This window comes from Mesoplodon mirus, assembly GCF_964341445.2.
Source record: "Mesoplodon mirus genome assembly, chromosome: 18".
Classification (NCBI taxonomy): Eukaryota; Metazoa; Chordata; class Mammalia; order Artiodactyla; family Ziphiidae; genus Mesoplodon; species Mesoplodon mirus.
This window is the reverse complement of record NC_138994.1, coordinates 54,037,366-54,052,910: the sequence shown is the minus strand read 5'-3', so window position 1 is coordinate 54,052,910 and position 15,545 is coordinate 54,037,366. Positions and strand designations below refer to the sequence as shown.

At 47.4% G+C, this 15,545-nt stretch overlaps 2 protein-coding genes across 2 annotated transcripts; one reads left to right on the top strand and one right to left on the bottom strand.

Moving 5' to 3' along the window:
• Window positions 1–581: 581 nt before the first annotated feature.
• On the top strand, window positions 582–9,405 carry TMEM97 (transmembrane protein 97). Its single transcript, XM_082604832.1, has 3 exons — window positions 582–787; window positions 6,489–6,633; window positions 7,537–9,405. The coding sequence occupies exons 1-3, from the start codon at window positions 659–661 to the stop codon at window positions 7,794–7,796; spliced, it is 534 nt and encodes a 177-aa protein (XP_082460958.1). The 5' UTR covers window positions 582–658; the 3' UTR covers window positions 7,797–9,405.
• Window positions 9,011–15,373, bottom strand: IFT20 (intraflagellar transport 20). The gene is given in 7 exon segments (XM_082604833.1): window positions 9,011–9,432; window positions 9,893–9,996; window positions 10,606–10,691; window positions 11,859–11,987; window positions 12,146–12,179; window positions 12,182–12,386; window positions 15,195–15,373. Coding segments are annotated over 6 exon segments (480 nt in total). The 5' UTR covers window positions 12,227–12,386; window positions 15,195–15,373; the 3' UTR covers window positions 9,011–9,350.
• Window positions 15,374–15,545: the final 172 nt, after the last annotated feature.

Genomic DNA, 15,545 nt, shown 5'->3' with positions numbered 1-15,545 from the left:
TTACCTCCTACTATATCCCCGTGCTTCTTTCTTAATTGAGGCTGGCTGCCTCCTACACATCCTTCAGAAGGCTTCAGGGACCCTAACTCCGGAGGGACAGGGATCTTGCCCGCTGTTCCCACGGCCCGTGACTGCCGCCACAGCCAGGACCACCACGCACTGTCCGGCCGGCCCTGCTGAGTGACACCCCACTGCACTGGGCGCTCCATCTCCATAAGCGCCCACGGCCGGGCACACAGGAGCCTCCCAGCAAGCACTGAACGGATGGAGCGAAGGAACGGAAGAGAAATGAGCGAAAGGGCCACGGATGGCACGCGATCGCGGAGAGAAGGCCGGCAGACGCCGCGACACGCAGGACCTCTGGCTGTGCAAGGCCCGCGCCCGGAGCGGCCCCACGTGGCAGCCGAGCAGCCCCGCCCCCACGTCACGCGGCGCTCCCCGCGGCCAATGGAAAAGGTCCGCTGGCCTCCTTGGCGGACGCTCCCGGCCTGCGCGCGGCTTCTCAGCCAATGGGAGAGGCCTTCGTCGCCCTCAAGGCGGGGCGGGGCGGGGCGGGGCGGGGCGGGGCGCGGTGTCCTGGGATGGCGAGGTTGCGGGCGTGTTCCCACGTCGTGTTCCCTCTAGCGTAGTCTGGGCTCCTGCTTTGCCCAACCGACGGATGATGGGGCCTCTGGGCGCCCGGCGCGGCCTGGAGTGGCTGCTGGGCCTCTACTTCCTCTCCCACATCCCCATCACCCTGCTCGTGGACCTGCAGGCGCTGCTGCCGCGCGATCTCTACCCCGTGGAGGTGAGGGCGCTGTCTGTCCTGGCCGCCGGTCGCCGAGGTTGGCGCCCCTCGGTGTAGCGGTTGCCCCGGCGTCCCGGTGATCTCCCCTCCTCCGGCCTGGCGCCCCGCCTCGCCCACTCAGGGTTCCCTCCTGCTTTCCTTGGGTTCCGCCGGCGCTCCGGCCCCTCCTTACCCTTCAACTCGACTTCTTCCTCGGGGTTTTCTTTGTCTCTCCCAGCGGCTTCCCCAAGGCTCCTACGGCCAAACACCTTGCTCCTTTTAAAGACAATTCTTCCCTCTTCCCACACCCCAGCTCTGGTCAGTTGTCAGTATTTGAGGGAAGTAGCCTGGATGAACCAGTGTCTAAATTATGGACACATGGTGGATTTGTTTTAAAGTTGTGTTTCTTGGGAGAGCTTTAAAAATACCGACTAATCCCAAAGAAATAACGCAAGTAGTATTAGACCCCTCTAAGGGACATTCGCAGAGCGTCCTGATTTCAAGATTAGGACCCAGCAACTTCAAAAGCTCAGAAGTAAACGACACCTTTTCAAATCGTCCTTTTTTATTGGGTTTGAGCAAGAATGATCACCTGAGTAGAAACGGAGGCGAAAGCCCCATTTCCTGGTTATTGGAGAGCATTCTTTACCCCAAACTTTAACTTTTGCTTTAAATGCTTTTTATTTATTGACTTTTATTTTCATGTGTGGACCTTGTAACCTTCTATCACAGAATTCCAGTCCTCAGTTCTACAGTTCTCCAATCTGTCTGCAGAACTATAGGCAAGCCTGACGTGTCTACCTAAAGATTTGATTTTACCTCTGTTTCTCTTTAAATGCTTTTTCTCTGCAGAGCAGGGGTTCTTACCCTGAGGTCCATGAACCCCTAATGGGGTATGCAAAATTTTGTGTGCCTTGTTTTCCATAGCTTCCATCAACTTTTCCAGGGGTCTGACCCTCCCCAAAAGGTTAAGAGCCACTGCTCAACAATAAACCCCCACTCCGTTGTCTGGTTTGTTTCTAGCTCCAAGCATAAATGGGAAGACCTCTGACCTACCCTTTCCTGGGAAAAGTGTAGGTTGTGTGTGGCAAGAGCATTGTCTGGGGACTTGGTTCTTCCAAGAACTTCTTGAGTTCCTTGGGTAAGTCAGGGCTCTGTAGCTTCAACTGTCAAGTAGGAGAGAGATGAGTTAAATCACAAGCTCAAACACATACAAGATGTGTTAGTTTCCTATTGCTTCTGTAACAAATTACAAAAATATAGTGATCTAAAACAACATGAATTTATTATCTTTCAGTTCTGGAGGTCAGAAGTTTGAAATGAGTCTTGTAGGCCTCGTTCCTTCTGAAGGTCCTAGTGGCGGATCTGTTCCTTGCCTCTACCAGTTTCTGGTGGCTGCGGGTGTTCTTGGCTTGTGGCCACATCACATCAATCTCCGCTTCAGTCATCACTTTGCTGCCTTTTCTTCTTTAGTCCAACCTCCCTCTGCCCAACTTTTATAAGGACACTTATAAAAGTAATTACATTTAGGGCCCACCAGATAACCAGGATAGTCTTCCCATCTCCAAATCCTTAACTTAACCACATCTGCAAAGTCACTTTTGCCAAATAGGGTTACATTCATAGGTTCCAGGGATTAAGATGTGGATGTCTTTGGGAGCCATTATTCAGCCTACGACACAGGCCCGGGTGGTACATGATCCTTCTAAACAGGTCGTCACAGCTCCGCATTAGCCATTAGTTACCTTGAAGAAAGGAGAGCCATGTCTGTGCAAAGTCTTTGTGGCCAACAGAACTCAGGCAGGCTGCCTGTTCACAATCTCTGATGTTATAAATGAGTCCCTTTAATACTAGGCAGTCATGGGACTTCCCTGGTGGTCCAGTGGGTAAGTCTCCGCACTCCCAATTTGGGGGGCCCGGGTTTGATCCCTGGTCGGGGAACTAGATCCCACACGCCTGCCGCAACTAAGAAGCCTGCATGCCGCAACGAAAATCCCGAGAGCCGCAACTAAGACCTGGCACAGGCAAAATAAATACATACATACATACATACATACACAGCAGTTATGTTACTCCAGGTAGCCACCCGTTCCAGACTTAACAGCTATTGGTTTCCCTATCTTCTGTGAATGTGCCATAACCACAAGTTCTTGCTCACCACTCAGAAAATACAATTAAAATGTTTCCAAAATCATAAAGACCCCATTTAAACTTATATATTTGATTTGGTAGTTTTCTCAGCTTTATTTTTTTTATTTTTTATTTTTTTTTGCGGTATGCGGGCCTCTCACTGTTGTGGCCTCTCCCGTTGCGGAGCACAGGCTCCGGACGCGCAGGCTCAGCGGCCATGGCTCACGGGCCCAGCCGCTCCGCGGCATATGGGATCCTCCCAGACCGGGGCACGAACCCGTATCCCCTGCATCGGCAGGCGGACTCTCAACCACTGCGCCACCAGGGAGGCCCTCAGCTTTATTTTTTTAAGTTGACTTGTTGTAAAAGGTCAAGGGCCAACATAGGCTGGATCTGACCAGAAACTCTGTAACTGTTTGTGTGTGTGTGTGTGTCTGTCTGTGATACTGTTTAAAGACCTTAGTAACACAGGGGCCTCCCAGCTTGGAAGGCCTGTGTCTCTATTCACTCTTGTTGCTTTGGGGTGGGCAATGATGGCTTTGTTGCTTCTGTATGGGGAAATAATAATAATAAAAGCCCTGAGTTATTTTCACATTCTCTTTGAAAAATGCCAAATTTTGGGCTTCACTGGTGGCGCAGTGCTTGAGAGTCCGCCTGCCGATGCCGGGGACACGGGTTCGTGCCCCGGTCCGGGAAGATCCCACATGCCGCGGAGCGGCTGGGCCCGTGAGCTCTGGCTGCTGGGCCTGCGCGTCCGGAGCCTGTGCTCTGCAATGGGAGGGTCCACGGCAGTGAGAGGCCCACGTACCGCAAAAAAAAAAAAGGAAAAATGCCAAATTTTAACATCTGTTGTGTTTTTCCTAAATAGGAGTTTCTCCAGAACTAAAAAGCTTGTGGAGATTACATAATGGTTAGGCTAAAATTTGAAAATATCTTTCTTGGTTTGAATCAGATCAACACTTGGAAAAACTCTTACTATGAAACAATAAGAATTTAGTTTGGATTAGAATATGGAGAGGATGGGAAGCATTTTGTAGTATCATCTGCAGCTGGGTAGCATTGCATCTGTTAAAATAAGGGAAAACAAGTGAGCATCTAGATGCTGAAAGTTTGTGCGCTCATTCTAAGAGGAGTGCAAGACTGTTCAGTAGCAACTTCAGTCTAGAAATTCATGTGCGAAGGCCAGGTGAATATTTTAATGGATAACAATGGTAAGTTGAGTCAAATGTGAGTCAGTTATAAATGGAAACAGTTTTATTACCTTTTTGGGGGGTCTTACCTAATAATTATTAATGACCAGTTGCATGCTGAGATTTTAATAGGATTAAATTGAACTTCTCCAAATATGTATTACAGTTAAGTAATCTTAACATTTACTGTGTGCTAGCCATTGTTCTAATGACTGTAAGTATTAACTCTTTTTATCTTACCAACAGCGAGGTAGGTACTATATAATTGGGAAACAAGTTTAGTGAGATTAAGTGCTTTGCCCAGAGCCAGCACTCAGAGCCAGGCACTCAGCCCCTGGGTACCATGCTCATCACTCTGCTTGGGGGTTAAGAGCATTGACCCTCCACAGTCGAAAATCCACGTACAGTTTATAGTCAGCCCTCCATACCCACGTTCCTATCTTCAAATTCAACCAGCCACCGACTGACCGTGTAGTACTGTAGTATTTACTGTTGAAAAAAATCCGCATATATGCGGACCTGCACAGTTCAAACCCGTGTTGTTCAAGGGTCAACTGTGTTTTAAATTTTGCTGTTATTATCCTGCAGCCCTTAGAAATTACAGTGTTGTACAAATCTGCCTGGATTTATGAAATAGGTGGATCTGAATGTATACGAATTGAATAGAAAGTGAAGTTCAAATGAACCAGAATGCCTTTTTAAAAAAAATAAATTTGTTTTTGGCTGCATTGGGTCTTTGTTGCTGCGTGTGGGCTTTCTCTAGTTGCGGCGAGCGGGGGCTCACTCTTTGTTGCGGTGCGCGGGCTTCTCATTGCACTGGCTTCTCTTGTTGTGGAGCACAGGCTCTAGGCGTGCGGGCTTCAGTTGTGGCTCGCGGGCTCTAGAGCGCAGGCTCAGTAGTTGTGGTGCATGGGCTTAGTTGCTTCGCGGCATGTGGGATCTTCCCGGACCAGGGATCAAACCCAGGTCCCCTGCATTGGCAGGCAGATTCTTAACCACTGCGCCACCAGGGAAGCCCAAATGAACCAGAATGCCTTTTAAATTCTGCAATAAATCTTTCAAAATACATCCTTCCAATATTTTTTTTTAAGTAAATCTAGAAAGCAAAAAAGGATCTTAAAAAACATTTAGTCCAAGTTGCTTGTTTTACAGATGAGAAAATAGAGCCCAGGAGAGGTGCAGTGACTTAACCTTTATGAATATTTTCTACCACATTACCATCCTGAAAAGTGCTTAGAAGGAAGCTAAGGATATTGCTGTGAATTTAAATTTCAAGTCAAATACAGATTCAAGATCACTTGGTCAATAAGTTGATTATCTAGCTAAGGCCTTTTTGTAATTAATATTATGCTAACAGAATGTTTCTTTCTGGATGTTTGCTTAAAGCTCACTTGCAGCACAGAGGCCTCTATTTCACAATAGTGAGCCTTTATCTTTAGATTAAAAATTAACAGGAAAAATACCTTTGGATTTTCCATTGTAAGCCAAATGCTTATCTTGGAAGCTGTCTTGATTTATCGTAATATCAAGATGCCATCTCCAGGAGGTTAAATGTGACAGACCTTCAGTAGTCTACGTAGTGTGGAGAGCCCTAGGCTTTGGGCTCTTAAAAGAGCACAGAATGGGCAGCCTCAAACCCTCCTGCTTCCTTCCCCTGCCTGCAGCCTTGTCTACACGGATCTGCATCTTTTGATTTGACAGTGTCATCACGAAGGTGGGGCCCAAGCTAGAACTGAGACTCTCCAGAGTGAGGCAGTCTGTTCCTCTGCAAATATACTACTGATCTCCTAAAAGAGAAAAAACTTTAGAATTCGGGGGGTAAAGAATGACAAGGAACTTGAGATTTGGGGATAAGTTAAATTGTCTAAAATTGCAACTTCGCAGAGGTTAGATTTACCTCCCTTACACTTCCCCCCGCACCTCGCCCCCCAAAAAAGACAAGGAAACTTATTTCTGTATTTGAGGCAGTCTGGCCCTTGGAGCTTGCTGTGCAGTTGCTATTTTGAAAGGACAAACGTCAGGATGGTTTTCACATCATTTCTTTGTAAAGAAGGCTATTGTTGGCAGATACTTCACGTTTGTGCGTTCAGCTGAGAGCCTACTAAGGGCCACATACAGTTGCTCCTGACGGTATCCACACCTGGACGTGTGTTATCACAGACATGCTGGGTAGCACACAGGGGCTGGAAGAGCTGAGGAAAGCTGCTGGGAGAAGGTAACATTTGAGTTAGAGCTGGTGAGTTTTTATTAAATGACCATCTAGGCTGTACAACAAAAGCCAGCTGGGTGTGCCGTCTGCTGCCAAGGGAGCTGGGCAGTGAGAGGCTCTGCCAGTGGGTTGGAGCTGCTGAAGCCTGTCCTGCCAGGTAGCTGTATTCATTGTGATCCTCATCTTTTCCCAGCTGAGAAACCTGCGGCAGTGGTATACTGAGGAGTTCAAAGACGCCCTGCTACAGAACCCCCCGGTGTGGTATAAGTCCTTCCTGTTTTGCGAGCTTGTGTTTCAGCTGCCTTTCTTTCCTGTCGCAACATATGCCTTCTTCAAAGGTTAGTAAATGGGGAAATCCCATTTCTCCTCTGAAACCAGGTCCCAGAAATCTTTTGGGAAAGTTTTACCAAGGGAGAGGGGAGTGGTCCCTGGAGGCTGTATGAGGGTGATATAGGATTGGTGGGAACGGCCAGGGTAGATCTTGTATAGGGACATTAATGTGGCTCAGGCTAGTGTCTGTGGCTGCAGGACTGCCTCAGTCAACTGGAAATCTCTCACACACATGAAACCTGAGGCTACTTTCAAGTTTGAACTTGTTCCTTTTTATTGTCCCTCCCCCCCAACAGAATTTTTTTTGTTGTTGCTTTTATTTTTCTGCTTTGGGTAGTATCATACTGGCTTTTAAGCAGTAGCATCAAGCTAATCTCTAAATGGCTTAACTTCTCATTTAAAAATTATTCTTACAGTGTCTCCATGACAAATGCTTTTAAAAAGAAGGTGGCCACACCAGTGTTCATGGTAACTAAGCTTGTACAGCTTCTTTCCCACTGGAACCCCCAAGCCATCTCTTAGCAGAATCTCTTGATCCCTCTCACCTATATATAATTACTTAGCAAAGAGATGTTGCTGACAGGGCTGCCCCCGCCTCTTCCCCTTCCCCCCATTGCATTTTAGACCAACCTTGTTTAACTAGTAATGGCCATTTAACTGCCCTAGAGTTTTTCTGAATTAATTCTGACACCACCCAGTGTTCTTTGGCAGTCAGTGGCTAGGGCTCCAGCTGTCACATAAGTTTGCACATTGGGCATTATTATATCACATCCAGTTTCCACTTGGTGGAAAAGGAGGCAGAATGATTCAGCTGAAGGGAGCAGGCAGAGACAGGGTGGAGGATGCTGTGGACACACCTGGAGCCATGAGCAGATCTAACCCTTCTCTCTTTCTCTCCTCGATGACCTCAGGAGGCTGCAGGTGGATCCGTACCCCTGCAATCATCTACTCGGTTCAAACGATGACAACTCTGATTCCAATCCTCTCCACACTTCTACTCGAGGATTTCTCCAAAGCCAGTTGTTTCAGAGGACAAGGACCTAAGACTTTCCACGAACGACTATTCCTTATATCTGTCTACATGCCCTACTTTCTCATCCCTCTTATACTTCTGCTTTTCATGTTGCAGAACCCCTACTACAAGTCTGAGGAGAAAAGAAAGAAAAAATGAGGAAAAACCACCCCGGGTCCAGGGGAGAGGGGACCACGGGGCAGTTTCCTGTTGGACCCAGTACCAGGAAAATGCTCAGAACCCATGTTTTCAGTAATATTTGAAACACACCAGCAGCAACATACACGGCCAAGGCACTGGCAGGAGGCACATCAAACCCTCATCTTCCAAGGGCACTGGCATAAACAGACCAATCACCTGAGGATGAGCAGAGGGGTGTGGGCTAGGTTATAGGGAAGTGGTGCCAAAGGCCTCACTGTGTGCCCAAGTGCCATTGCAGGATTACTAAAGGCAGGACCAGACCAGACACCAGATAAACTTCCAAGCAACATGGCCTACTTGGCATGTTCATGAGTCATTTGACCCAGAGTATACATGTGACTAACCCTTTGACTCATGATCCTCTACAGCATGTCACTGGGGTGTCTCAGGCCATTTTTAAGCTTGAAGCTGTGCCTCTGTGATGTTCATTAAAAACTGTTTTCTTGTCCCCATGCCTAGGTGGGGGTGACCTATTCTGTAAGAGGGTTAAACTTAGTTTTCCTGAACATTCAACCTTGGCATGACCTTCAGTCAGAAATGGGTCAAATTGGAAGGTGTATTGTTTCTGTCTTAAACAGGTTGTCCCAGGAGAAGAGATTTTTTAAAGTCTCCTTGTTTATCCTCTTTCCAAGCCTTAGACTTCTATTACTTTTTACAGACCACCTAACATAAGTTCCTTTACTCTGACATCTGGTGTCTCAAACCTGCGCTGGAGGTGTCCCTCCTCCTGGATAACTTCGTCCTACCGAATAGTTTAATAATTCCTTCCTGTCTCATTCCCAGTCAAAGGCAACGGGTGGTGGGGAACTGCGCATGACAGGTCCAGTGTGTGCATATAGGGTCTCTTCACGTTAGTACTTGGTATTCCGCTAGCTTTCTCTAAATTCATACTGGAGGCCAACTCAAAAAAAAAAAAAAAAAAGACTTGTGAACACACATGGAAAATGGTAGATGCTTGTCCTGGTTAGTTCCCCCTTTTTGCCTGTTTTGCTTACAAGCCCTAATGGTCTGATTGTTGGGAGTATCGTCTGACTCCTGTATCTGGTCAAAATAAAGGTAGCTGCTGACCACTGCCTGGTTTGTTTTGTGGACCAGGGGCTAGAGAGTCCAGGGTTCTCTTACAAAGGGTTAAATGTACATTTCAAGGGCACCAGGAAAAGAGGTAGATCAAGCCATTTGAAAATAATAATTTATTGCTTTTCCTTCCAAAGCTTTGTGAATTTACAAAAAAAGTTTATAGGTTGCTCAGTTCAGACTGAGAATGCAAGAGGTGAGAACCTGGACCACAATGGCCACTGGGTGTTCGCCTGCAGATAGGCACTGACGTCTGAAACAAGCTCCCCCAGATCTGTTTTATTGCCTTCAGAGATGCTGCATTCCTCACACACCATCTCACACAACACACTTGGGTCATTAGTCAAGTCACTGGATTGGTGCAGAGGTTTTTTTGGTTTGGGGGTTGTGGGGTTTTTTTCTTTATTTGCCCTCCTGCTAGAAAATGAAATTTTCAGTTCATTTCTGAAAAATAAATTGGTCAATAAATTCATTTTGTTCTGCTTCTACTTTACACAGAGCTTCATATTCAACCCGATACCTGAAAAACAAAATTGTTAGAAGCCCTCAAAATGGATGAAATAAACCATGGACTTAATTCTTCTAGAGAAGAATGTTAAGTGATTTAGATGATTCCAAGAAACGGTGTGAGTTCAAAATGAAGTTAGTGAGGTCAAGAAAGAGAAAAAATAAGAGGCAAAGCCCTACCTAGGGCCACCCATGAGAAGTCTCCAGCCCTGAGAGTCTTCCTTTCAGAGAGCCAGCCAACTCTGGACACCCACTACCTGAGTGTTCGTGCTCTCAAACTACTAGAGGTTGTCTGATAGTAACATTTTTTTCCCATGAAATGTAATTTTATTTTTATTTTAATCAGGATGACAAGTTAAGACACTATTCCTGGGAGAACGATGATGAAGAATAAGGACAAGAGGTGACCATTCGAAAGGGAAAAATAGAATTGCAGTTCAGTAAAGAACTTGCTTTATGTCAAAACTTCTTACCTTTCAAGCTGCATTTTCTTTTCAGCTATTAGTGCCTGGAGTTGCTGCTGTTGGGCTTCTCTCTGTTTTGCTATAGATTTGAGCAAGTTCCGAGCACCAATGGCCTAGAAAAACACGATACTGCTAAAGAAAGCCACGGCTTCATTAAAGTCCTCAAGTGGGGAAGGGATGCTGCCTGGGGCCGGTGGAGGGTGGGGTGCAGCGTGGGGAAAGTTGAGCCTCAGAGGTTTAGGAGTCAGTCAGAGAGAGGCTTAATTAACCTCACGATCCCAAAGTGCCTGGTGAGAACGGAACTGCAGCTCTGAGGCAGACCTAGGAGTGTACCCAGAGCCTGGCACACAGTGGCCCATTTGGTGCGCCATTTGTGTCCTTTGCCAAGTCATCTACACCCTACACGCCTTCATTTTTTCATTTATAAAATGAGGGTAAACCACCTCTCTCAGTGATGACGTGAAGATTAAAGGAAACAATGACTGAAAGTACACTGGCATATAAGAGTTCAATAGTAGGTTAACTGGACCAGGAGTTATTTCAGGTGTAAAGCATAATCATTCAATATTTGCATAAGTATTCTTATTTAAAATCTTGTTCTAATTAAAGAATCCCCGCCCACCTTCCCCTACCCACCCCACCCCCAAATACGTCAAGAGGGCAGAAGGATGAGAGGCTAGTGAACCAGGCCAAGACTTAGACAAAACACATGCTGATCTTACCTTCATCTTCTCATTTTCTGCTTCTTTTGCAAGTTGGTCAACAAGCTCAATTAAACCACCAACTATTTTCTGAAACTGGCCAATTTCTTTTGGGGAAAGAACACAACAAAATGTGTTATTTTCTCAGCATCACCACTCTCCCTCAGCATTCCCTTGCACCAAGAGGGCAGGGCTAACTGCCCCTTCTAATTTGTGTCAGAAAACGTTTGGTGTCTGACACCCTTGGTCTGAACCTAGAGAAGGGTGGCCAGGTGCCCAGAGCTGGACTGGGGCATATTTGGATCTTGAGGCACAAAGCGCTGTGTTCATGAAAGAACCGCCTCAGGACGTGAACACTGCCTCTAGACAAGCCTCAGATAAGACACTAGATTTCAGTTAATGGTGGGGTAGGGGCTTTCCACCTATGACCTGAGCTAATAAAAAGCTCAAAGCATTTAAGGACTTAATCTCGCATTTGCTTTTTTCAATGTCCTTGGGTGTAGTGGAACCCCATGTTACTGAGGAGTAAACTAAGGCCCAGAGGGTAGGACGACATGCACACAGCAATCAGAAGACTGGTGAGAGAACCCACACTACCTTTCACCAGTCAAGCTCTCTCCACAGCCTACAGGTGTCCAAAAGCTCAGAAATCCCTACTCTAGCTAGATCTGCTCTGTATTCACTGCTACTGGGTTTGCTTGGCTGCTGGGACAGGAGGCATCCTGGGTATATCTAGCTAAAAAAAAAATGAGTCTTTTGAACTGCCTCTAGCAATTTTCACTCCAAATAATGGCAAGTCAGGGACTTCCCTGGCAGTCCAGTGGTTAGGACTCTGCACTTCCACTGCAGGGGGCATGGGTTTGATCCCTGGTCAGGGAACTGTTTATTAACTTACGGCCATGCCCTGAGGCATGGCAATCAATCAATCAATCAATCAAGGCAAGTCAGGCACTGAGAACACTATTTCTCCCAAGAAATCAAATCATAACTCCACTTCCCACCCCCAAGCCATAGTTCTGAAGTTTAAGGTTCCTGAGATGGCATAGCCAAACAAATACCCTCCTCTCTCCATTGCAGTGTTTGTTTTGATTGGTGCTCTGGGACTACACAAGAAGGCAGGTAGACAAGGTGGGTGGCACATGGGAATTCATGGAGGCCAGGCTTAACCTTCTGGGAACCAGCAGCTCCGCTGTGGCAGGGCCAAAAGCTGCAGTCTGGGGGTGGGGGCGGGGCACAAAGCTGAGTGGCACCATGTCTCCCCAAATGACACTCACTGTCCACAAAGTCCTTGCACTCTTCCTTTAGCTCTATGGTCTGCTGGGTAACCTCTGGGTCCAACACCCGCAGCTTGTTCAGCTCATCAAAGTGCAGCCCTGCTTCACCCAGGATGTCCTTGGCCATGGCTGTAAAGAAACCAGCCCCAATCCCCATCACTTCCCAGCCACTCAAGGAAATGCCAGCTTCCAGCCCAGCCCCACTCCTGGCCCCGGACACCAATGCCAAAAACCCAGGTGTTCCAAAGGCTCCCCCTTCCCTCTGCCTCTGCCTCTCTGAGCCTCACCTGTTTCCTTTCCAGCTTCCCTAGAGAAGAGCAGTCCTGCTCTGAAGGGGTGACAGTGTCAGCCAGGAAGAGGTGTGTCATAGGACCAAGGGTCAGGAAAGAATAAAGTCCAGTTGCTTGTCACAGGCATCGTTCATTCAACACACATTTCTTGAGGGCCTACTACATGCCAACACTGCTAGATGCTGGGGGTAAAGATGAGTACAACATGGTGCCCGCCCTGGAGGAGCACAGAGTTTAGCTGGAGGAAGACAGACATGTACACTGAAAAATTATACTGTGTTAAGTGCTTTTACAGAAATATCACTAAAGCATGGAGGAGAATAGAACAGTTAACTTGGGGTGAGGAAGTGACATGTGAACTAAGTTGTGAGCCATAAGCATATTTATTTAACCACAGCTATGTACCCAAAAGGACATAAAAGAACTTTTCAAATATAGTACAGGAACAACATAAAAGACAAGTAAAAGAAAATCTGAGTGACTTAAAAATTAAGGTTAAAGAAATAAGAAGCCAGGTGTAAGAATATTACCCAAAATGTACGCCACAGGTACAGCTGCCTGAACTAGGACCCAAAGGGGTCAGTCTCTAGCAGAAAACACAAAAAGGAGTGAAATATCATCAACAACATACCAATAAGGAGGCCAAGGAAAGGCATTCCAAGCAGAGAAAACAGGCTGAACAAGAGCATGAAGCCACTGGAAGGGCCTATCTTGCCTAGAAGATGAAAAGACAGAGGATGGAGCTGGAAAGGTCGGATGGAGCCAGATCAGAAACACCCTGTGTGCTAAGCTAAGGAGTTTGGGTTTTTTTTTTTCCGTAGACAAGAGAACCAGCAGAGATAACTTCTCCCTTCCCAGGCCACCTTGCATTCCTGGTCCAAAGGATGTCTCAACTCTGAGAAGGAAACACTGAAAACTCACCCTCGTTCTGGCTTAAACACACACACAAAATAAAATAAAATAAAAATAAAAATAAGACAGCATACACCCTGTCTAAAAAGGGAGGCAATGCTATTGAGGTCTAGCCATTGGCTGCTATACCAATTCCCACACCCAAGGTGTTCCGAAGGCTACCACAACCTGGCCCTGCGCCAACCCTTCCCTCCCACCACCCCCAGCCTCACCTGTTTCCCTTCCAGCTTCCTGAGAGAAGTTCTGTTCTGAATGGGGTGATTCTGCGAGTGACTTCCCGGGGTAGATGTGCCATAGGAAGAGCAATGGTTAAAAAGAATTAAGCTCCATTCTTGCAAGAACTGATTTTCAAGAGGACCAGAAATCCAGATTAATATATGAAATCTGATTTTTAAAGGAGAGTATCTAATTCAAAAATTTTAAGCAAGGAAAAAAAAAAAAAACCACATCCAACACTGTGTGGCCCAACTAATGTATGTTTGGCTGTGTATGACCGTGGTCCAGAGCCTTTGGCCTCACTGGAGCCCATTGAAGTATGTTGGCTAGCATCTTCATTTTGAAACATTTTAATCATCCAGAGCTCCCTTATAATTGGGCTTTTAAAGAAGATCTGTCTTCCTATTTGTTCTATTTACACAGTCTAAGCATTTAACACCTACCAGCTGATTAATTAGAACAACTGCTTCAAGTAACCTGAGGGCACAAAGATCTGCTTCAACTTCCACTCTCTTCCCTAAGAACTTGCATTTATTCACAAACATCTACTGAGTCCCTGCTCTGGGGATAGAGAAGTGAAGAAAATGCTTTAATGCTTTAGCTTCTGACCTCTGGACAGACAGTAAACAGATAATCATGAATTGTGATAACAGTATGAAGAAAAGCACATGGTGCTACGTGAAGCCGTAGCAGGAGGACATAATTCATATGTAAACAAAATTACAAAAAAAATTTGTAAACAAAAGTCTTCTGAAAAAGTGACACGCTGAGACCTAAAGGGTGTCCAGAAGTTTTTCAAGTTAAAGGGGGAGGAGGTATTCCAGGCAGAAGGAAAAGCTTGTGTGAAGATGCTGAGGCTGTGAGAAATTTGATGTGTTCCAAGAGCCAAAAGGCTAGCGTGGTAGAAACACTGAGCAAGGGGAAGAGAGGAACGGGATGAGGTGAGGTGGGGAGGCTAGGGCTGGATGGCGGAGGGCTCTGAAAGCTGCAGCAATGAGCCTGGAGTTTCTCATAAGGGTAATTAATGGGCAGCCAGCAGAGTGGCATAGTCAGATATGCCTTTTAGAGAGATCACTCTAACCCAGGATGGAGAATGGGTTGGAGGGAATAAGAGGATGGAGCTACAACTATCTTGTTCATCACTGTTACCCGAGCATTTGGCATGGTGCCTGCACAGAACTGGCACTCAGCAAATGTCTGTGGCATGAATGACTGTGACAACAAACAGAGCAAGCTATTTCAGTAACCAAGGCTTGGAGCTGAAGAAGAGTGTTCCGATTTGAGATGTTTTGTAAGTCGAGTTGATAGGAGTTAGTAAAGGATGACTGAATGCAGGGGTTTGGGGAGGAGTGAAGGAGAGTCAGACAAGAGTCCCGTGTATCTGGCCGGAGCCAGCTGCACGGTTGGAAGGCACATAGTTGAATGAGATGGGTCAGACCGAAGAGGAAGTGTAGGCAGAGGGTTCACAGCCGACTACCGCATTCTCTCCCAATTACCACCACACGCGCACCTGAGGAGCACCGGGCACAAGAGCCGGACTGAGCTCCCTGAAGATCAGGGTGGTGACGCGCTCTCCGCCCCCCGGCCCCCCCGGGCTCTTCCGGACCCACACTGGGCTCTACGAGCAGGCTCCATCCGTGGGGTGTGGGGAAAATTAGGAAGACCTGGGTGATGGAGCTGGCTGCCTTCCCTACGTAAACTCCTTGAACTTATCTGAGCCTCAGTTTCCTCCTAAGATGGTTGCGAGCATCAGCGCGTAAAGCTCCAGGCCTTAGCCGGGGGTAAAACCGCTCCCAGAGCCGGGAGGAATTCCCACGTTTCTTTCACCCTGGGAAGGCTTTTCCTCGGGCCGCGGGCCTGTCAGGCTCATCTCGCCCCGGGCCCGCCCACGTCCCCCGACCCGAAGTTCATGGCTTACCTGTTTATTCCACAGCGGCGGCAGCGGCTGCGACCCAGGCTGACGTCGGCAGGCAGCTTCTCTCTCCGGTCACTGGCAGCCGGCGCCCTGCCCGCCAGCCTCAGCAGCGGCCACGGCTACAGGCCCTGTTCACGCCTAACATCACTTCCCGACACCGGAAGCCCGTACACCCGCAGAGCCTGCTGGGAAACAGAGGCCTGAAAGGAGAGACGGCTGCCTACAAGACCCAGAGGCCTTTGCGCCGGAAAGGCTGCCGGAAGTAGCTGTGCGCTCACCGCGGGATTCTCTCAGGGGCTCCTCCCTCCACCCTGATTGGGTGCTGGGCCTGCCCCGCCTTATAGTCTCAGGCTC

What these genes read in the sequence shown, in the direction of transcription:
- TMEM97 (XM_082604832.1), top strand. Translation starts at nt 659, where the DNA reads ATGATGGGGCCTCTGGGCGCCCGGCGCGGCCTGGAGTGGCTGCTGGGC. An exon ending in GCGATCTCTACCCCGTGGAG is followed by an intron (nt 788 to 6,488) that starts GTGAGGGCGCTG and finishes ATCTTTTCCCAG; the next exon opens with CTGAGAAACCTGCGGCAGTG. An exon ending in AACATATGCCTTCTTCAAAG is followed by an intron (nt 6,634 to 7,536) that starts GTTAGTAAATGG and finishes CGATGACCTCAG; the next exon opens with GAGGCTGCAGGTGGATCCGT.